The 22,775-nt window shown below is 41.3% G+C and overlaps 2 protein-coding genes across 2 annotated transcripts; one reads left to right on the top strand and one right to left on the bottom strand.

Moving 5' to 3' along the window:
- Nucleotides 1–384: 384 nt before the first annotated feature.
- Nucleotides 385–5,721, top strand: LOC123151058 (fimbrin-4). The gene is made up of 14 exons (XM_044570839.1): nucleotides 385–767; nucleotides 879–1,049; nucleotides 1,164–1,411; nucleotides 1,550–1,721; nucleotides 2,436–2,474; nucleotides 2,583–2,651; nucleotides 2,742–2,858; nucleotides 3,233–3,444; nucleotides 3,595–3,753; nucleotides 3,820–4,019; nucleotides 4,177–4,343; nucleotides 4,549–4,645; nucleotides 4,854–4,945; nucleotides 5,047–5,721. Exons 1-14 carry the CDS (start codon nucleotides 681–683, stop codon nucleotides 5,323–5,325), a joined length of 2,109 nt encoding a protein of 702 aa, XP_044426774.1. The 5' UTR covers nucleotides 385–680; the 3' UTR covers nucleotides 5,326–5,721.
- A 708-nt stretch (nucleotides 5,722–6,429) lies between these two features.
- On the bottom strand, nucleotides 6,430–9,730 carry LOC123150544 (BTB/POZ domain-containing protein At2g04740). The gene is made up of 5 exons (XM_044570384.1): nucleotides 8,868–9,730; nucleotides 7,361–8,117; nucleotides 7,234–7,270; nucleotides 7,000–7,133; nucleotides 6,430–6,917 (listed from the first exon to the last, which is right to left on the bottom strand). The coding sequence occupies exons 1-5, from the start codon at nucleotides 9,364–9,366 to the stop codon at nucleotides 6,578–6,580; spliced, it is 1,767 nt and encodes a 588-aa protein (XP_044426319.1). The 5' UTR covers nucleotides 9,367–9,730; the 3' UTR covers nucleotides 6,430–6,577.
- Nucleotides 9,731–22,775: the final 13,045 nt, after the last annotated feature.

Here is a 22,775-nt window from a genome sequence, read left to right as displayed (position 1 = left end):
GATCCAAACCATCTCAATCGTCAAATCATGTTATATAGCAATTCAAATCGTTCCAATGTTTAGCACCAAACACATTTATAATGCTATGGTTACCCACCATGTTTTGAGTCAACGTTATTCCTTTAAATCTACCATGTAATTAATATCCTATTATTGCCGTGAAAAAGTAATTGATATCTTACTAAATACCAAAGTGCAACTAATATACTATCTAATATAAACGTGCATTACACGTACATTATTACTAGTCTTATAAAAAAGCTCTAGACATGAGATTTCCCAAATATTCAAAGAATTGATAAAAAAGGCACTAAAAAAAACGAAGAGCATTCCTTGTCCCGACCGTCTCCCGTCCCCGGCCCCCACAAAATCCGGAACGCAACAAAAGCCATCGTCGTAAGCTAACGAGAAAAAGATTTGGCGCAAAGCAAGCAAGAACATCTCCCACAATTCGACCGTGTGCCAAAGGCGCCACCGCCACCGCCCCGCATCCTCCCGTCGATCGATTACGCGCTCGTCCGGCGATCCCTCCTTCCTCGGCAATTCGATCCCCCAATGCGCGCGCGAACGAGACGATCGATCCCCGCATTTCCTATTTTGATCTGAGGCCCGCGCGTCCCGCAGCGGCGTTCGCTAGGGCGCTCCAAGAATTGGGCTCCCCGCCGGAGACAGATAGATAGATGTCCGGGTTCGTGGGGGTCGTCGTCTCCGACCCCTCCTTGCAGGGCCACTTCACGCAGGTCGAGCTCCGATCGCTCAAGGCCAAGGTCACGCCCGAATCCGCTACATTTCCCGCTCCCAAATTCCCAATTGATTATGCCCATTGCGGTTCCGCTCCGAATTCCGAAATGCAATCCTGTCGTGTGGTGTGATTGCAGTATGTGACTCTGAAGAGGGAGTCCGGCCATGTCACCACCAACAACCTGCCGGGTCTGATGAAGAAGCTGAAGGGGCTCAATGAGGTTGTCTCCGAGGAGGAGATTGCTGCGTTCTTGTCGGAGGTCTGCCCCGACAGCGACCAAGAGATTGAGTTCGAGCAATTCCTTCAGGTACATCGATCGTTCCCGAGAATCACTCAAGGTTCCTTCAAGTGGTAACTTAGGAGCGCTTGATTTTGACGCCGCGGGTGAAACAAACCGGGGGATATGTTGCGCTGCATGCAGGAGTACCTGAACCTGCAGGAGAGGGTGAGCTCCAAGGCGGGCGCGAGCGGGAGCAAGAACTCGTGGTCGTTCCTCAAGTCGAGCACCACCACGCTGATCCACCACAGCCCCAACCAGGCAGAGAAGTCGTCCTACGTCGCGCACATCAACGCGTACCTCGGCAACGATCCTTTCCTGAAGAAGTATCTGCCGATTGACCCCGCGGGCAACGATTTGTTCGACCTCGTCAGAGACGGGGTCGTGCTCTGGTGAGATGCTGATGCTGGGGTTTCCCACCTGCATTCTGTTGGTTTTTACAGATATGGCAACATATAAATGATGCACTGTTGTTTTGACAGTCTTGTCTAATGCTTGTTTATTTATTGGTCACTGGATAAAACGGTCAGTAAATTGATCAATGTAGCGGTACCTGGGACTATTGATGAGAGAGCCATCAACAAGAAAAGGATCCTTAACCCATGGGAGAGAAATGAGAACCACACACTGTGCCTCAACTCTGCAAAGGCTATTGGATGTACTGTTGTGAATCTTGGAGCTCAAGACTTGGTGGAAGGAAGGGTATGCCTTCATCTCTTATCTGTGGCGGTACATTTTTATTGTAGCTATTGATCTCTTAACCAGATTTAACCGGTATCAGTATTTTCCTTTTATGATATGTGTGGATATAGATATGCTGTCACCGATATTGTTATCTTGTCTCAAAGTGCATTATGCTCGGTTACCAATGACTTTGGGTTTGCTTATACCGGAGTCAAAGTATCTCTACTTTGGCCAAACTTATAGGAAAAAATATCAACATTCACAATGACAAATCAATATTCTTAGATTCATTATGAAATGTAGTTTCGTTATATATATAATTGGCATTGTAGATGTTGATATTTTTTAAATATAAATTTGGTTGAACTTTGCAAAGTTTGACTTGATATAAATCTAATACACGGAGTAAAAAGGACCGGAGGGAGTACATTTATCTCAGTGTTATTTTTCTTGTTCACTCTGCTGTTAGTTGTGCTGCACATGTTCTTTTTCTTCTCGTGTCTCCAAAAGTTTAAGTTGGTGTCGAATACATCTCCAGGAATTCTTTTTTTTTCGATGGACATCTCCAGGAATTCATTTTGTAATGTCTTTAGTTATTTAACCAGGATGTACATATACGTTATAGATACCTGCATCCCCCTTATGTATAATCATCAATATCATTTTCAGTGCAAAATAGTACACTAATTAAAAGAAGGGTAGTAATGACTAACCCTATGCTTAATATTGCAGACTCATCTAGTTCTCGGGTTGATATCTCAAATTATAAAGGTGAATCCTGAAATCCCCAATGTATGCTACTATGATGCAGACAGGCTACATAAAGATGTGTATAACTGTCCTATTACACTATTTAATATATATTTTCATGTAAGATAGATACAACTTTTGGCTGATCTAAATCTTAAGAGGACGCCACAGCTGGTGGAAATTTTTGATGACAGCAAGGTATTAGTCTTGTCATTATGTAATGTCGCTTATTGACATAATATATTTGTGTTGGACATATAACATTTTATTGTACTTATTATTGTACAGGATATAGATGAAGTGCTGAGCTTGTCACCTGAAAAGTTACTACTTCAATGGATGAATTATCATCTCAAGAAAGCTGGCTACAAGAAAATTGTTACCAACTTCTCCTCAGATATCAAGGTTCACGCAACAAATAGGCTTGTCTCTTCCAGAATTTATGTGTAACTGCATGTTTGGTCCTCTTACTTTCAAGGGAACCACCTGAGAAACAAATATGTATTACTACTTAGTGTTGCATGCATTAAACACTATTTTTTGACGCGTCATTAAACACTATGTTGCGGAAGCAAAGTCTGAATACTTTGTCTGCTGCAATCTGTAATATGCAAATGGTGCAATCCTTCTAGATTCCTTGTACAAATTCAGTAATACCTCATGCATGATAGAAACGTATTTTTCATGTGTGGTGCCAACAAAAACATATCTTCATTTACTGCTCCATTAGTCTATTAGATGCTCAACAAGCAATTATCTTACAAGGTAGGCTTGTACAGGATGCTGAAGCCTACGCCTATCTTATCAAATCTCTCGCTCCAGAGCATTCCTCTATACTTGCATTTGACACTAAGGATCCTGCCGTAAGAGCGAAAGTGGTACTTGACCAAGCAGAGAAGTTGGGCTGCAAAAGATACTTGAGCCCAAAGGATATTACTGAAGGCTCCCCAAATCTCAACCTTGCATTTGTTGCACAAATATTCCAACATAGGTGAGAATTATTTGTCTACTCTTTGTAGGAACCTTAGTTATCAAGCCTGTCTTTTTATTATGGTCTGCATACTGAACGCGTTCTCATATCCTTGGTGGTTCTGTGATGCCATTTCATGTTCACCAAAGTAGAATGATTTTTTACATGCAGAAACGGTTTGAGTACTGACTCCAGACAGGTTGCACTCACACAAACCTCATCGCGAGATGAGGTTATATTGTCCCGAGAAGAGAGAGCCTTCCGAATGTGGATCAACAGCCTTGGAATTGCGACATACGTGAACAATGTGTTTGAAGATGTTCGAAATGGGTAAGCTTTTGACGGAGGCATGTCATGCTTATCTGGAACAGATGAGTGATGTAAATGTCTATGCAGGTGGGTCCTACTAGAAGTGCTCGACAAAGTCTGTCCCGGATATGTCAACTGGAAGCTAGCGACAAAACCTCCGATAAAAATGCCATTTAGAAAACTGGAGAACTGTAATCAAGTTATAAATATTGCAAAGGATCTGAAGTTTTCCATGGTGAATCTAGCTGGAAATGATATTGTTCAGGGAAACAAGAAGTTGATTGTTGGTGAGTTAATTTTACCAAAATGTGCATCGTGGTAGATGACTATTTAACTGTCATAAAAAGTAGCAGATGGACATTGATAATGATCCATCCTCCCTTCTTCTATTTTCTGTTCTAGATGGAGTTGCCATATTAAGTATCATCTCACGTCTTATTTCAGCACTTCTATGGCAATTGATGAGATTCAATATCCTCCAGCTGTTAAACAAACTGAGATTCCACTCTCAAGGGTCCCAAGGAAAAGAAATAACGGATGCTGATATCTTGAGTTGGGCGAATAACAAAGTGAAGGTTTCCGGGAGAAATTCTCGAATAGAAAGTTTTAAGGTGATCTTTTATGATTGCACATTGCCTTTCAGCAGCAGTTGAGCTTGCAGAAAAATTAACAGGGGACCAATAAGTGTAATAGAATATTTGACAAATATATTTTGTGTCTATGTTCAGCCCCTGCCTAAACAATGAAAGCTCTGCCCCTGCCTTTTCAGTTGTCATATCTGTCCAGCAAACCCTCATAATTCTCTCTTTGCTTCAGGACAAGAACCTATCGAGTGGAATTTTTTTCCTTGAGCTTCTCAGTGCTGTAGAGCCAAGGGTTGTGAACTGGAAGGTTGTATCGAAGGGTGTAAATGGTGCGTTCTTCGTCCACAAATGGATTGATTTTCCTTTTACCTGCTGACCTTTTAACTTAAGTTATATGTGGTCTCTGCCGCAAAAAAAGAAAATAAAAAGTTATATGTGCTTTATTTTGGCGCATCATGAGAACCGAATGAAATCATGCCCCGTATATCTTTTGCAATTCCTTCGTTCTCATTCGCGCATACCCTTTTACTGTTGCAGATGATGAGAAGAAGTTAAATGCAACCTACATCATCAGTGTCGCACGGAAGCTCGGGTGCTCTGTTTTTCTGTTACCAGAAGACATCATTGATGTAATGGGCCATTGCTATGAAATAAACAACATGCTATATATTGCTAAAGGTCAAATACATAATTATCTTTATCTTATGATGTTAAACTAATTCTCGTACAGGTGAATCAGAAAATGATCCTAACATTGACTGCTAGCATCATGTACTGGAGTCTGCAGAAGCCACAGCAGCCTGAAACATCCGAACAATCAGAATCATCTTATGCGGCTTCAGATGCTGCTTCCGATATCGCCTCAGAGGATTCCGCTTCGATAATAGCACCTTCAGAAGGAGAAGAGGTGAATTCATTGCCTGATAGAGCATCCAACATGCCAACTGATGATACTAGTACTTCAGAGGCTCCTGCTGATGATACTAGTACTTCAGAGGCTCCTGCTTGAGGTTTTTGCCTGATAGTCCAACTCCAACTTAACCACAATTGACAATATTTCAGACACCGGGACGATGTGAGATCGTGACTACAGAATGATGATTTAGAATAGTACTTTCCCTCCCATCATTTTTTGCTTGCCTGTCTCGCGCACAGAATAGATCTGAGCAAATTTGTTATTTGTATTTGTATTTGTATAGTTTTCTTACTAAGTGCACATAGAACAATCCAGTGTATAGGATTATGCTGAATATAGGTTATATTTGTTCACTGAATTTTTCTCTTGCTCTTACAATACAAAAGGTCGGTCACTTGAGCTGTTTACCAACTTAAAGTTGTTGGTTGCTAACAATCGGTCGAATGTTGTAAGGATGAATTGTCAATTGTGTATTCCAAGATTCCTTTATGTTTGTTTTGTTCCCGTTTTTATTCTGTAGTGGATTTTCTAACATGGTGGTTAACCATATTATGCAAGATGGAAAAGAAATTGAAGTAGTAAGTATTTCTCGGGCAAGAATTAGATAACATAGGAATTGAAGAAGAAAATAATGAGATGTCAGGATGCTAAAACACATAATTGTTTTTTAGTGGTGCCCCTGGGTACTTTGAAATGATGAGATATAGTGGAGGCACATAGAAGATTCATCCTCAAAGTAGAATAAGATGAGTTTTAAGCTCATGCAAGATTTTCTCTAGGAGTGGGCTCATAAGAATGCGCACACATTTTTAGGCCCTTTCCCAGGGGCTCTGAAATCCCTACAATTCAAAGAGGTCCTTGTCGATATTTGATGCGAGTTGGGCACACGATTTTTTTCAGGTTTCCCAACTGGCTTGCATGCACAGATTAATAACAAAAAAAAAAGTAAACTTCTCTGCTTAAGGAGAACGATTCATCAAGACGAGCCATCAGATCTGATAGAAAAACTGGTGTAATTCAAGTTCCATACAGAAGTAATCTTGTAACAGAGCATCACCGTATGATGGCCCGTACAGCCAGATGGCATCAGTAAAGCAGAAAAAAGCACTGTTTGTTTTAAACATCGGCCATTACTTTTGCTAAAACAATAAATCAGCTACTACCATTGAGATACTGTGCAACAAGTCAGAAACATGCTGAAGCTCCAAAAAGGTTTCATTCCAGTGTAAGAAGCATCCATTGTAAAACAAAGGGGAGACATGTAATTCAGAAACACCACATCAGTCCCTTCCAGCGAAGACTACAAAAGGAAGAGCTACACAAGAAAGGTATAGAGTTCCAGCTCTCAGTGGAGGGCAGCGTTGTCATCATCACAGGCTTCCCGCTCCGCAACGAGCATGAGCATCTCCAGTCGCTGGTCAAACAGCGCTGCGCTCTGATCTCTCTCGTCCAGCTCAGCAGCCTCCGCTTCCAACCATTTCTCACGCAAGTCGTCGAGAATATTGCCTTGGTCAGTGTGCCCTGCAGCCCCGGGGTGGCTGGGACGAGTCGTTCGTAGTGCATCATTTGCAGATGGCGGCGGGAGTGTCAAGAGCAAAGCCCTAAACTCTCTTATGTCCGCAAACATCTCGAAATTGTAGGCAATGATATCCAGGCAGTACTCCCTTATTTTCATAACGCCATAACTGCATTTGGAGAAAACATTGACCTCAGCTACAAATCAGATAATACGATGACAGAAAGATATCAAGCATGACGAGCACATACATGTCTGACAAGATCAACCAATGGCACAGCTCTGCAGGTGAAACATGTTCCAGATTTGGTAACAGTAAATCAGCTACAGCGCGCCTAAGGGGAAACAGCAGGTATCTCGATGCGACATCAAATAGTTCTTCAGCCTGGGATATGTTTACTTCAGTTTAGTTTCGCAACAAACTGAAGCGACTTCAGTATTTTGTAAGAATAGGTAACTGAATCATGTTTTGTAGTATATCTTACCTGGGCTGGATCCATATGCTCCAGATTGTCAGTATACCTAAAATTAACACAAGCAGGGAATAAACCAGACAAGAGCAGTAACAATAACAATAATGGTCAAGCAAGAAAAAGTGCAAAGGGATCTTACATGTATTCAAGCATCTTTTCAAATGCTTCTGTACTCAGGTCATGCTCCTCAAGAAATGGGAGACCCAGAGATGCATGCACTCGATTGTTACCTTCAAGAAAATCCACTGTTCGAGATAGTCTGGTTTTAAAATACTCCGACCTTGAGGCCAAAATCACCTGATGGCAACGGAAGACTCTATCATCTACTTTTACAGTGAGATCAGCAAGATCATCATCCTTCCAGTTTCTGCACATCTCATTTGCTACAGTTTTTTTGAAATTTTCTTCTCTTGAATTAGCCAGACATTTCTGAAGAACACGCCGCAATGCTGATGGAAGGCGATCTTCCCGTGGCAATGACTGCCCGAGTAAAATGAACCGTCTCGGACTCTGTGCATTTTCCAAACCCAACTTACTTGTTGACTTATACAGTGCAAACCTAAGATGCAGAATTTCTTTCTCAACTAACTTACGCAACTCCTCACACTTGCAAACTTTGCAAGTGCGTGACAAACTTTCCATTTCATCTACTGGAGCCTCGAGTCTATCGGCATAGAAGAAATGGATAAGGTTGTACAAGGCACCAAAAGATAATTTTTTATTAGAAAATCTCACTTCCTTCCTGTTTTTCCAGTCTGTCTCGAATTTCTGTTCAAAGAAGGGTGATCGAGCACAAAGGATGATCCGATGAGCTTCAATAGGTTTTCCATCCACGTAAAATGTAATATCTGGGGGGAAGAGACTGCCAGTTGATGCACCATCTGTTGGCCCAAATCCTGCACAAAAGTTGTTAACACAAAACTTATCAGTCGCGTAATCTTCCACAAAATAAGTGAAAATATAAAGCTGTTATTTTCCACTTACACAGAATGGGAAATTTTTATACTACAGAAAAGAAAATCAAAGGAACACATCTCAACAATATCTTACATATGCACTGAACCACTGTTGTTCTTGAGAAATACAGTGCACATTGTGCTGGCTCGAGTAATTCAGGCAGACATATATTTGTACTGAATTGATATATAACTAGATGAATTGGTTACCTACAATGGAAAAAAATTCTATGAGACCAGGTCTCACGGTTTAGCAGGTGAGACCCATCTTGATGGATGACACGTGGCATTTGCAAATCACAAAGCATCTACCCCACCCCCCACCTGAAATCAGGGGGGGAGAGATTAGATGCTTTGTGATTTGTGAATGCCACATGTCATCCATCAGGACGGGTCTCACCTGGTTTATATGAGACCTGGTCTCATATAATTTTTTTCCACCTACAGTGCATTTCGAATGTGCAATCTTTCCAGTGACATACAATATAAGAAATATAAGAGCGTTTAGATAACTACTTTAGTAATCTAAACGCTCTTATATTTGTTTACAGAAATCAACTATTTTTTTTCACCCCCAAATCCAACCATCTAGTATTGTCAATCCTTGCATATAACATCCAATCTGATTGGCATCCACAAATCCAGTTGCATTTGCAATCCAGGCGGCAAGCAAGCCAAGAAGTTGCTGACCTTCGGCCTCAGCTAGCGCAGCGGCTTCTGCGGTGGCGCCCTCCTGGAGCAACATCTCGAGGTACGCGGCGCGGTTGGCGGGGCACGCGAGGAAGGTGGCCCGGAGCGCGGCGGGCAGCGGCGCGAGCGGGGGCGGCCGCGCCTCGAACGACTTGAGAAGCCTCCGGAGGTCGAGGTTGAGCGCGGCGTAGTGGCAGCGGTCGCCGTCGAAGGTGCGCTCGGCGCAGACGGCCCCGGCCTCGAGCAGCATCCGCGCGGCGTCGGCGTGGCCGGCGAGGCAGGCGTAGTAGAGCGCGACGGAGTCCCAGCGGTCGCGCGCGTTGACGTTGGCGCCGGCCTCGAGGAGGAGGGCGAGGCGGTCGCAGTCGCCGGCGCGCGCCGCCTCGAAGAGGTCCCCCGCGGGGACCTTCTTCAGGGGCACCGTCGGGTGGAGGTCCTCCGGGTCCAGGTCGAGGTCGATCTCCAGGCCCATGCCGTCGGGCGGCGGCGCGTACACCATCTCTTCCGGGGAAATTCTTTCCTTTTCTTGCCTCGCGGCGGTCGGCGGGCGGCGGCCGGCCGTGAATCGCGGCGCTCCAGGGAACGTGCGAAATGGACTTGTTCGGATGGAATTCCCCGCCTGCTCGACCTGTTCCTTCGGGCACGTTCTCCATCTGTGGTCTTGCTCGGATGTCCTGGAGGCCGTCGATCTTGCTTCCGTGGACGGTCGATGTCGCTCCCACCTCCTCGTTCCTAAATCCCCGGGAAGTCGGTACGGGTAACGGCGGCTCAGGAGAGCAGCTACGGGCGGCCATATCCACCGCGACCTGCACGAATTGCTGCTGACGTCGCAATCCCAATCTCCAACAATGGCGCTACATCCTTCTCGCCCTTCTCGTCGTCTCCATTGAAGACGACAAGGCCTACATGATCACGCTCTGAGCTCGCGAGCGTTCTCGTTCGGTCGATAGCGAGCTCCACGATGTCAAAGTGATACATATGACATTGGAAATTAGGCTTAGTTTATACTCTCTCTGTAAAAAAATTAAGACTTTTAAGATCATTAAAGTAGTGATCTAATAAGTCTTAGAGTATCTGAAGCTGCGTGCATCATTCTGATGCAGAAAACGGGGTAATCCTTCTTTTCTAAAAAAAAGTCTTATAGCATCTCTAGCAAAGCCGCTATAATCGCCCAGTCGTAAAATAACCACCGATATACAGTACAGGACTGAAAACCAGCCAGAATATGTACCTTATATTCGGTCGGCCCGCGAACTTTTTAGGGCGAGTTGTAAAAATTGTCCCCAGCCATCAAATCTTTTGTTATCCTTTCCTCCATTGCGGTTTCCCCTATCCAAATCTTGTGTCTTGGCGGGAGGAAACTTTCCACGCCCGCCCGCCGTACCGCCTCCACCCGTTCCCCAATTCTCCAGCGATTCTTGCTTCCTCCAGCCATCCCGGCCGCGCCGTGGATAGCTTCGACCATCCTTGCCCGCATATTCTCCACTAAGATTCGAGCGTGGAGGCCGCCATGTTTGCCGTCGGTAGGCTGCAACTGCTGTCGCCATGGATCCGAGTGGAAGCTTCGATTGGTGCCGCGTTGGGGACGGATCCGGCTGCTCCGTGCAAGATTGAGCAGTCGCTGTCTGCGCGGGCCCAAGCTAGGCGAGGGGAAATATAGGAGGCAGCGACTGCAGTGTAGAAGGAAAGGCTTCGGCTGCTGTGCTTTCAACCGGTGGTGGGGAGAAGGAGGCTTCGGCGGCTGCGTTTTCCGATGGTGAAAGGTAAGATTTGCTCCTTTGCACCGGTTTTTAGGTCCAAATCGGCTGGCGGTCGAATTTTGATGTAGTTTCGATTTTTTTCCGCAGATGGATGATATTTGGAGCTCGTCCTCGTCATCTGAGTCGGATGATTCTGACATAGAAGAGATGATTTTTTACGACGATCTCGAGCATCCTTTTTTGGTGCACCTTGTTGACAAATTTGAAGCCAGCAAGAAGAAGAGGCATCGCGCTTCGACGGTCAGCCGGCTTTGCATTCCACGCAACCAAGCTCTCGGTCACAAGTTGCTCATGAGAGACTACTTTGCTAAGGTACCAACCTACCCGGATCATCTCTTCCTTTGGCGTTATCGAATGTGTATGTCTCTTTTTGTTCGCATTGTGGAAGCTTGCAAACAAAATTGTCGGTTCTTCACTCACCAAAGAAGCCGGTCTGCTAGGATTTAATGCATACCAAAAAATATCGGTGGCAATATGAGTGATAGCATATGGCATTCTGGTCGATTACACCGATGAGTATCTTTGCATCGAAGAAGATACCACGCTCAAATGCATGTGTAATTCTACACAATATGATCATCGATGATGAGAGGGATTTAAACTTAGAGCTTTTCTATGACAATATTGATAGCCGTGTCAAGCCTACTAGAAACTCAGATGAGATCAATGCATTTCTTAAAACCTACCCATAGACAGAAGACCGTGACAAACATCAGCAGCTCCGCAATTATCTCATTGAGCATCAATGGCAATTGTATGGTCAATAGACTCCAATTTTATTAATTTGATCTATTCTTTTCATGTGTGAGGTGAACAATTGTTTTAATTCTGAACAATTTATTATTGTAATAATTCCAAACAATTTGTTATTCGGATTTCAACATTTGTTGTATTTGAGATAATTATTGTCTTTTTTATGTTAAAAACATTTAAGTTTAATATTTATTGTTGTTTTATTTGAGTTATATGTGCCTAAAATGATGATTTACTGTACGGATTTGCAGTACCGCGCGGCGTCTGGTGGAATAGATGCCGCAAACCCGTACCGTAAAAATTTGTGGTAGGGGTTTGCTGCATTTGTTCCAGAAGACACCGCGTGGTACTGCAAATTCTGCAAATTCAATATAAGGCGAGCTGCAAAAAGATTATGGGCCGAGATTTTAGCGGATTTACTAGAGATGCTCTTATATTTCTTTAAAAAGGGAGTAGCTGTGAATATAGTAATGTACCACCCTCTCGTTCTAAAATAAGTGTCATGGTTTTAGTTAAACTACGTCACTTATTTTGGAACCGAGGGTGTACTTATTTATTGAAATTATGTTCTTTCAAGTAGAGCATACTCGTTACAAAGGAGGTGGCAGAGCTGGGAAGAGGATTATACTTTATGTATGACTCGGACTTAAAGACGAATTATAGAAAGAAGACAATAGCTGAATGAGTTTTACAGATCTAGTTTATGAGCAACTTAATTGGAAAAGAAAGCAGAAGGAATAGAACAAATGAAAGAAATGGGGAAAGAGCAGGAAGTATTTTCAAATGCCAATTTAACTGAGACGGTTTCTGTATGCCCCCCCCCCCTCCCACACAGAGAAACACACCTTTTTAGGGTTTAGGTCATTCTTTCATTCTACATTTGTCTTGCACTAATTACATTGCTTCTTTCCTTAGTTCTTCAATTCTACCTTGTTGGATCTTGATCGTTAGAGTGATTAGATCGAGTAGTGGGGTTGGCTTCCACCCCTGAGACTGCTTGATTTGATAGAAATCCTACTGAGTTCTAGTGGCTTAGATTGCATGATAAGTTCCAAGAAATGGAGCAAATGATGCATGCAAAGTTCACATAATTGCAAGAAACATAAAGTCTTTGAAAGATAAACCTAAAAGACCATATGTTCCATGTTGTTATCGGGAACGCGACTAAATGTTCGGCCTTAATAAGATGGACCATGATTCCTCTCCGGCCAACAAAAGATGCGCTCTTTGTTCTACTACCTTCATCCACGGGTGAAGCCGGTTGGCTCACCAAACAAGAGGCCTATTGTTAAATAACTAGAAGCTCGAGGCGATCCCCATCAAATCGGTAAAGCTTATTAGTACCGCTGATTGTCTTGACTTTGTCAAGATTACCCCAACAACTATAGCTAGTTGTGGCTTTCATGGCTGCACTATCCATGAGTTGTTGAAGGGAGCACAAAGAGGGGAAACCCAAGGCTTAATGGAATCCCTCCATCCAGGCCCGCATCACCATTGGGCCTCCGAGGAAGAAGGTCCTTGTGGACCCAAACTACATCCACGATCCTCATCCATGCCCAATTTACCCGCGAAGAAATCCTGGTACCGACAAAAAAGGGGGGGATGAATCTCGTATGCTTAGAATGTTAAGCTTGGGGAGATTTTCAAACCCTTGTATCTTCCTTTGTTTTTCTACTTAGTTATTTTCAGTTTAAGTCTTAGTTCGTTTTAGTTAAAATAAAGTGTACTGTCTATATCTTTTGATTGAGGGAAGACTCTTTTATCCGGTGAGTATCATATCTATAGAGATACTAAGCTCCCTCAAATTGAAGCGCTGTGGTGCTTCGAGGGTTGTGGGGGTCATTAGGGCCCCACGCGTAAGTGTGTTGTTTAGTTTTATTTCCTCTTCTAATTTTTCATGTTCTAATTCATGAGCACTTATTAAAATTTGTGTACCTTAAAAAACATATATATATATATATATATATATATATATATATATATTTTAAAATTCTCCAAATTCGTTTATATTGATTAATTTGTCTTGAATTGAAGCGATCTCGTGCTTCGAGGGTTGTGGGGGTCACTAGGGCTCCACGCGTAAGTGTGTGTTGTTTAGTTTTTTTTTCATGTTTTAAGTAATGAGCACTTATTAAAATTTGTCTACTTTAAAAAACATAAACATATTTTAAAATTCTTCAAAATCGTTAATATTGATTAAATTGGTGGATATTTTTAAAGTTCGCGGTCATTTAGCGGTTGTAAACATTTTTTTAATTTGAAATTTTTTATTTTGCGAACATTTTTGAAACCATAAATATTTTTAAAATTCATGAATGTTTCTAAAAGTTCATGGTTTTTAAAAATTAAAGTTCCTTAAACACCATTTAACTTAACTAGCCTTTTCAAATAAAAATAGATATGCGAGTTTTTCTGAGGTAGCAATTCCATGGGTTTAGCGTGAAATAAGAACTTCCAAGAGGCTCAAACAATCACCATCAGGATGACACCAAGGCGAAAATGTGCAAAGACTTCGCAACCGCACATCAAATAACTCCTCCCTCTCTTGAAAAAAATACTCCAAACACCAATAAAAATTAAAAACGCATAGCCAACACAGATAAAATCAAAACAAAACAACTGATCACAATAATCTATAGATATAAAAAGTTAATATCACAAGTGAAGAACGGCGCGGCGAAGCGCGCGTTAGCCTCTAGTAGCTTTGATGAATGGTTGATTGCATTGTTCCAGATATTATATTAGATGCATCGTTAGATATGTGTGCTAATATTTTCACTTCATGATGAGTATAAGTCTTCCACATGTCCTGTGTCGATCGACTAGGAAAGGTGACAACTGGATGGAATAGATTACTTGTTTCAGATGAAATCTTCAAAAAAATTGTAGAAGAACTAAAAGACCGGTATGTGACGACAATCCGATCGCCTGAGAGTAAAATGAGCAAGTAGCAGCAAGGGGAAACTATCTAAATAAATTTAGGCCTTTCAAAAATTCCGATCTCACTACAGGAAGCATGCTTAACCTTCATGTCACACATAAACGGATGAATGTGACGTGGGCACGTAAGTCAGCCACTCAAAGAAAAAGAGGAATAAAACTTGGCATTGTAAAGATATAAAATAAAAAAGATAGCCCGTTGCTACTTGCTCGACTGGAAGATCGGTGAATTATTGCATAGAGCTATGATATGTTTGCTAACCGATAAAGTAGCATAGGTGTGGAAGCCTTTATAATCGTCTTAATAAGTGAAGATATAATAGTACTCAATGTGATCAAGTATCTAGTATGAGTTTTTGAATTGAGCGATGGACTTGTGCATTTATTTACATGCACCTCATAAACAAGATGATCTCGTTCTGTTGGGAAACATAGTAGAAAAACAACAAAATCGTACCTACAATCACCCAAGATCAATATGAAGATCCATAACGGCTTGAGATCACGATCGTTACCGTCACCGAGTTGCACCTGAAGAAAAACATGTCGGTGTAGATCGTACTTGGGGTCCCTCAAATAGCCGATGAACGATCCCTCGTACCACCCACGAACAGTCCCTCGAACCGAAGACCGAAAGCACAACCTCTCTACTTGGTTGCAATCATGCAGCCTTCAGGATCCGGCAGCGCTTTGCCGTCCAGAGCTAATCATCGCCGGAGAAATTAGAGAGAGGAGATTAGAACCACACTGGGCTTCTAATTATGAGGACAAGAGGATTAGCTAAGCTCTAGTTAGTCAATTAGGACCAACTAAAACATTAATTAGAAGAACTAGAGGAGGCTCCCAAAACTGTGTGTTCAAAAGAGCAAAAATCCCTAATATATATAGGTTGGAGGAGGAGGAGAGGGCAGTCACCAAGGGGGGAAAGTCCAATCGGCCCCACATAAGGAAAGGGGGGGCGCCTTCCCTACTTGGGCCTTTGTGGCCCAAGTTGCCTTCCACCTCTTGGCCTTTTTAGGCCAATTGATATTTAAATTAAATATAAAATATTCTAAATGCCTCTAGACCATTATATATATTTTTTAACATCTCCAGAAATATTTTCCACCTATATATAATTTATTGGTAATATCCGGTATTAGTATTACCCGATAGTCTCTGAAACCCTTCTAGTGACCCCGAAACGCTTCCGGGTCCTCTCGGAACTATTCTGAATATTCATGAAAGAATTCCACAAATATATTTTCATGACTCCCTAGTACGTCCATTTTGCATCATGCTTTTATATCGATATTTATTACATGATGGGTTGTCATTACACATTATGTCACAATACTTATGCCTATTCTCTCTTATTTAACAAGGTTTACATGAAAAGGGGGAATGCCGGCAGCTGGAATTCTGGGCTGGAAAAGGAGCAAATATTAGAGACCTATTCTACACATCTCCAGAAGTCCTGAAACTCCACGGGAATTATTTTCAGAATATATAAAAAATATTGGGAGAAAGAAGTACCAGAGGGGGGCCACCCATCGTCCACGAGGGTGGGGGCGCGCCCTACCCCTGGGCGCGCCCCCTGCCTCGTGGGCCCCCTGGTGGCCCTCTGATGCCCATCTTTGGCTATATGGAGTCTTTCTCGAGGAAAAAATCATAAGAAAGCTCACGGGATGAAACTCCGCCGCCACGAGGTGGAACCTTGGCGGAACCAATCTAGGGCTCCGGTGGAGCTGTTCTGCCGGGGAAACTTCCCTCCGGGAGGGGGAAATCATCACCATCGTCATCACCAACGATCCTCTCATCGGGAGGGGGTCAATCTCCATCAACATCTTCACCAGCACGATCTCATCTCAAACCCTAGTTCATCTCTTGTATCCAAACCTCAGATTGGTACCTGTGGGTTGCTAGTAGTGTTGATTACTCCTTGTAGTTGATGCTAGTTGGTTTACTTGGTGGAAGATCATATGTTCAGATCCATTATGCATATTAATACCCCTCTGATTATGAACATGAATATGATTTGTGAGTAGTTACGTTTGTTCCTGAGGACATGGGAGAAGTCTTGCTATAAGTAGTCTTGTGAATTTGGTATTCGTTCGATATTTTGATGAGATGTATGTTGTCTTTCCTCTTGTGGTGTCATGTGAACGTCGACTACATGACACTTCACCATTGTTTGGGCCTAGAGGAAGGCATTGGGAAGTAATAAGTAGATGATGGGTTGCTAGAGTGACAGAAGCTTAAACCCTAGTTTATGTGTTGCTTCGTAAGGGGTTGATTTGGATCCATATGTTTCATGCTATGGTTAGGTTTATCTTAATACTTCTGTTGTAGTTGCGGATGCTTGCAATAGGGGTTATTCATAAGTGGGATGCTTGTCCAAGTAAGGACAGTACCCAAGCACCAGTCCACCCACATATCAAATTATCAAAGTATCGAACGCGAATCATATGAACATGATGAAAACTAGCTTGACGATAAATCCCATGTGTCCTCGGGAGTGCTTTACTTTATATAAGAGTTTGTCCAGGCTTGTCCTTTGCTACAAAAAGGATTGGGCCATATTGATGCACCTTATTTACTTTTACTATTTGTTACCCGTTACCAATTACCTTGTCACAAAACTATCTGTTACCGATAATTTCAGTGCTTGCAGAAAATACCTTGCTGAAAACCGCTTATCATTTCCTTCTGCTCCTCCTTGGGTTCGACACTCTTACTTATCGAAAAGCTATGATAAATCCCCTACACTTTTGGGTCATCAAGACTCTCTTCTGGTGCCATTGCCGGGGAGTGAAGCGCCTTTGGTAGGTGGAATTTGGTAAGGAAAGATTTATATAGTGTGCTAAAATTTACTATCACTTGTTACTATGGAACATAATCCTTTGAGGGGCTTGTTCGGGGTATCTTCACCCTGACTAGTAGATCAAAGAGTTGCTCCTCAACCTACTGAACCTACTGAAAATGTTTACTTTGAAATTCCTTCGGGTATGATAGAGAAACTGCTAGCTAATCCTTTCACAGGTGATGGAACATTACATCCCGATTTGCACCTAATCTATGTGGATGAAGTTTGTGGATTATTTAAGCTTGCAGGTATGCCCGAGGATGTTATCAATAAGAAGGTCTCCCCTTTATCATTGAAGGGGTAGGCATTGACATGGTTTAGGCTATGTGATGATATGGAATCATGGAACTACAAGCGACTGAAATTGGAATTTCATCAGAAGTTTTATCCTATGCATCTTGTTCATCGTGATCGTAATTATATATATAATTTTTGGCCTCGCGAAGGAGAAAGCATCGCTCAAGCTTGGGGGAGGCTTAAGTCAATGTTTTTTTGATAGAAAGACTATAAGGGAACCCCCTACAGTATAATTGGTGCAACAAACCCATATTACAAGTACCATGCCTTGAACCTGGGTGGGTGGGAAGGCATCAGCCCCTTCCCACCACTAGGCTACGCCTTAGTCTGCAGGCTTAAGTCAATGTTATATTCATGCCCCAATCATGAGCTCTCAAAAGAAATGATTATTCAAAAATTTTATGCTCGGCATTCTCTCAGTAATCGCTCCATGCTCGATACTTCTTGTACTGGATCTTTTATGATGAAGACTATTGAATTCAAATGGGCATTATTGGAAAGAATTAAACGCAACTCTGAAGATTGGGACCTCGACGAAGGTAAGGAGTCAGGTATAACACCTAAGTTTGATTGTGTTAAATCTTTTATGGATACCGATGCTTTACGTGAATTTAGCACTAAATATGGACTTGACTCTAATATAGTAGCTTCTTTCTGTGAATCCTTTGCTACTCATGTTGATCTCCCTAAGGAGAAGTGGTTTAAATATAATACTCCCATTGAAGTAAAAGTAGTTGCACATATTAAAGTTGAAGAAAAGACTATCACTTATAATGATCATGTTGTTCCTACTTCTTATATTGAGAAACCACCTTTCCCTGTTAGAATAAACAATCATGCTAAAGCTTCAACTGTGGTTAACAAAAGTAATATTAAGACACCCAAACCCCCTGAGCAAATTAAAGTTGAACCTAGTGTTGCTATGGTTAAAGATCTCTTGGCCGATAATATTGATGGGCATGTTGTTTACTTCTGCAATGAATCTACTAGAATTGCTAGACCTGATACTAAAAATAAACATAGACATATTGTAGGCATGCCTGTTATTTTTGTTAAAATAGGAGATCATTGCTATCATGGCTTATGTGATATGGGTGCTAGTGCTAGTGCAATACCTCATTCCTTATACAAAGAAATTATGCATGATATTGCACCTGCTGAGATAGAAGAGATATATGTTACAATTAAGCTTGCCAATAGAGATACTATTTCACCAGTTGGGATTGTTAGAGATGTTGAAGTCTTGTGTGGAAAAGTTAAATATCCTGCTGATTTTCTTGTTCTTGGTTCCCCACAAGATGACTTTTGTCCCATTATATTTGGTAGACCCTTCTTGAATACTGTTAATGCTAAGATAGACTGCAATAAGGATATTGTTTCTGTTGGTTTAGGGGATATGTCTCATGAGTTTAATTTTGCTAAATTTCATAGAAAACCCCATGATAAAGAATTGCCTAGTAAAGATGAAATTATTGGTCTTGGTTCTATTGTCGTGCCTCCTACTCATCCTTTAGAACAATATTTGCTAGACCATGAAAATGATATGTTTATGAATGAAAGAAGGAAAATAGATGAAGTATTCTTTAAACAGGGTCCTATTTTGAAACACAACTTGCCTGTTGAAATTCTAGGGGATCCTCCTCCACCCAAGGGTGATCCCGTGTTTGAGCTTAAACCTTTACCTGATACTCTCAAATACGCTTATCTTGAGGAGAAAGAGATATATCATGTTATTATTAGTGCTAACCTTTCAAAGCATGAGGAAAAGAAATTATTGAAAACTCTGAAGAAGCACCGCGCTGCTATTGGATATACTCTTGATGATCTTAAGGGCATTAGTCCCACTCTATGCCAGCACAAAATAAAACTGGAGAAAGACGCTAAACCAGTTGTTGATCACCAACGACGGTTAAATCCTAAGATGAAAGAAGTGGTAAGAAAAGAAATACTAAAGCTTCTGGAGGCAGGTATAATTTATCGCGTTGCTGATAGTCAGTAGGTAAGTCCTGTCCATTGTGTCCCTAAGAAGGAAGGTATTACTGTTGTTCCTAATGATAAAGATGAATTGATCCCACAAAGAATTGTTACAGGTTATAGAATGGCAATTGATTTCCGCAAATTAAATAAAGATACTAAAAAGGAGCATTACCCTTTATCTTTTATTGATCAAATGCTAGAAAGATTATCCAAGCATACACATTTTTGCTTTCTAGATGGTTATTCTGGTTTCTCTCAAATACCTGTGTCAAAAGAGGATCAAGAAAAGACAACTTTTACTTGCCCTTTCGGTACCTTTGCTTATAGACGTATGCCTTTTGGTTTATGTAATGCACCTGCTACCTTTCAAAGATGTATGACTGCTATATTCTCTGACTTTTGTGAAAAGATTGTTGAGGTATTCATGGATGGTTTCTCCGTTTATGGGACTTCTTTTGATGATTGCTTAAGCAACCTTGATCGAGTTTTGCAGAGATGTGAAAAACTAATCTTGTCTTGAATTGGGAGAAGTGCCACTTTATGGTTAATGAAGGTACTGTCTAGGGGCATAAAATTTCTGAAAGAGGTATTGAAGTTGATAAAGCTAAGGTTGATGCTATTGAAAGATGTCGTGTCCCAAGGACATTAAAGGTATAAGAAGTTTCCTTGGTCATGCCGGTTTTTATAGGAGGTTCATTAAGGACTTCTCTAAAATTTCTCGGCCTCTGACTAATCTCTTACAAAAAGATGTTCCTTTTGTCTTTGATGATGATTGTGTAGAAGCATTTGAAATACTTAAGAAAGCTTTGGTTTCTGTACCTATTGTTCAACCTCCTGATTGGAATTTACCCTTTGAAATTATGTGTGATGCTAGTGATTATGTTGTAGGGGCTGTTCTAAGACAAAGAGTTGATAAGAAATTAAATGCTATTCAATATTCTAGTAAAACTCTAGACAGTGCCCAAAGAAATTATGCTACTACTGAAAAAGAATTTTTAGCAGTTGTATTTGCTTGTGATAAGTTCAGACCTTATATTGTTGATTCTAAAGTAACTGTTCACACTAATCATGCTGCTATTAAATATCTTATGGAAAAGAAAGATGCTAAACCTAGACTTATTAGATGGGTTCTCTTGCTACAAGAATTTGATTTGCATATTGTTGATAGAAAGGGAGCTGAGAACCCCGTTGCAGACAACTTGTCTAGGTTAGAGAATGTTCTTGATGACCCACTACCTATTGATGATAGCTTTCCTAATGAACAATTAGCTGTCATAAATGCTTCTCGTACTGCACCATGGTATGCTGATTATGCTAATTATATTGTTGCTAAATTTATACCACCTAGTTTCACATACCAGCAAAACAAAAATTTCTTCTATGATTTAAGACACTACTTCTGGGATGACCCACATCTTTATAAAGAAGGAGTAGATGGTGTTATTAGACGTTGTGTACCTGAGCATGAATAGGAACAGATCCTACGCAAGTGCCACTCCAAGGCTTATGGAGGACACCATGCTGGAGATAGAACTGCACATAAGGTATTGCAATCCGGTTTTTATTGGCCTACTCTCTTCAAGGATGCCCGTAAGTTTGTCTTGTCTTGTGATGAATGTCAAAGAATTGGTAATATTAGCAGACGTCAAGAAATGCCTATGAACTATTCACTTGTTATTGAACCATTTGATGTTTGGGGCTTTTATTATATGGGACCTTTTCCTTCCTCTAATGGGTATACTCATATTTTAGTTGCTGTTGATTATTTTACTAAGTGGGTAGAAGCTATTCCAACTAGTAGTGCTGACCATAACACCTCTATTAAGATGCTTAAAGAAGTTATTTTTCCGAGGTTTGGAGTCCCTAGATACTTAATGACTGATGGTGGTTCACATTTTATTCATGGTGCTTTTCGTAAAATGCTTGCTAAGTATGATGTTAATAATAGAATTGCATCTCCATATCATACACAATCTAGTGGTCAAGTAGAACTTAGCAATAGAGAGCTTAAATTAATTTTGCAAAAGACTGTTAATAGATCTAGAAAGAATTGGTCCAAGAAACTTGATCATGCATTATGGGCTTATAGAACTGCATATAAAAATCCTATGGGTATGTCTCCATATAAAATGGTTTATGGTAAAGCATGTCACTTACCTCTTGAATTAGAACATAAGGCATATTGGGCTATTAAAGAGATCAACTATGACTTTAAACTTGCCGGTGAGAAGAGGCTTTTTGACATTAGCTCACTTGATGAATGGAGAACCCAGGCTTATGAGAATGCCAAACTATTGAAAGAAAAAGTTAAAATATGGCATGATAAAAGGATACAAAAACGTGAGTTTAATGTAGGTGATTATGTATTGTTATACAACTCTCGTTTAAGATTTTTTGCAGGAAAACTCCTCTCTAAATGGGAAGGTCCTTATGTCATTGAGGAGGTCTACCGTTCCGGTGCCATAAAAATCAACAACTTCGAAGGCACAAATCCGAGGGTGGTGAACGGTCAAAGAATCAAACATTATATCTCAGGTAATCCTATAAATGTTGAAACTAATGTTATTGAAACCGTAACCCCGGAGGAATACATAAGGGACACTTTCCAGAATGTTTCAGACTCTGAAAAGAAATAGGTATGTGGTACGGTAAGTAAACCGACTCCAAAACAGTTCTAATGGAAAATTTTCTCCGTTTTGGAATGTTTAAGAAAATAGGAAAATAAGAAGCAGACCGGAAAGGACACGAGGCTTCCACGAGGGTGGAGGGCGCTCCCTACTCCCCTGGGCACGCCCCCTGCCTCGTGGGCACCTCGTGTGCTCTCCGGACTCCGTTTTCTTGCACGATACTGAAGGAAATATGCCCTAGAGGCAATAATAAAGTTATTATTTATTTCCTTATATCATGATAAATGTTTATTATTCATGCTAGAATTGTATTAACCGGAAACATAATACATGTGTGAATACATAGACAAACAGCGTGTCACTAGTATGCCTCTACTTGACTAGCTCGTTGAGCAAAGATGGTTATGTTTCCTAGCCATAGACATGAGTTGTCATTTGATTAATGGGATCACATCATTAGGAGATTGATGTGACTGACTTGACCCATTCCGTTAGCTTAGCACTTGATCATTTAGTTTGTTGCTATTGCTTTCTTCATAACTTATACATGTTCCCATGACTATGAGATTATGCAACTCCCGTTTACCGGAGGAACACTTTGTGTGCTACCAAACATCACAATGTAACTGGGTGATTATAAAGGTGCTCTACAGGTGTCTCTGAAGGTACTTGTTGGGTTAGCGTATTTTGAGATTAGGATTTGTCACTC

This window comes from Triticum aestivum, chromosome 7A (assembly GCF_018294505.1).
Source record: "Triticum aestivum cultivar Chinese Spring chromosome 7A, IWGSC CS RefSeq v2.1, whole genome shotgun sequence".
NCBI classification, from domain to species: Eukaryota; Viridiplantae; Streptophyta; class Magnoliopsida; order Poales; family Poaceae; genus Triticum; species Triticum aestivum.
This window is presented reverse-complemented; position numbering and strand designations above follow the sequence as displayed.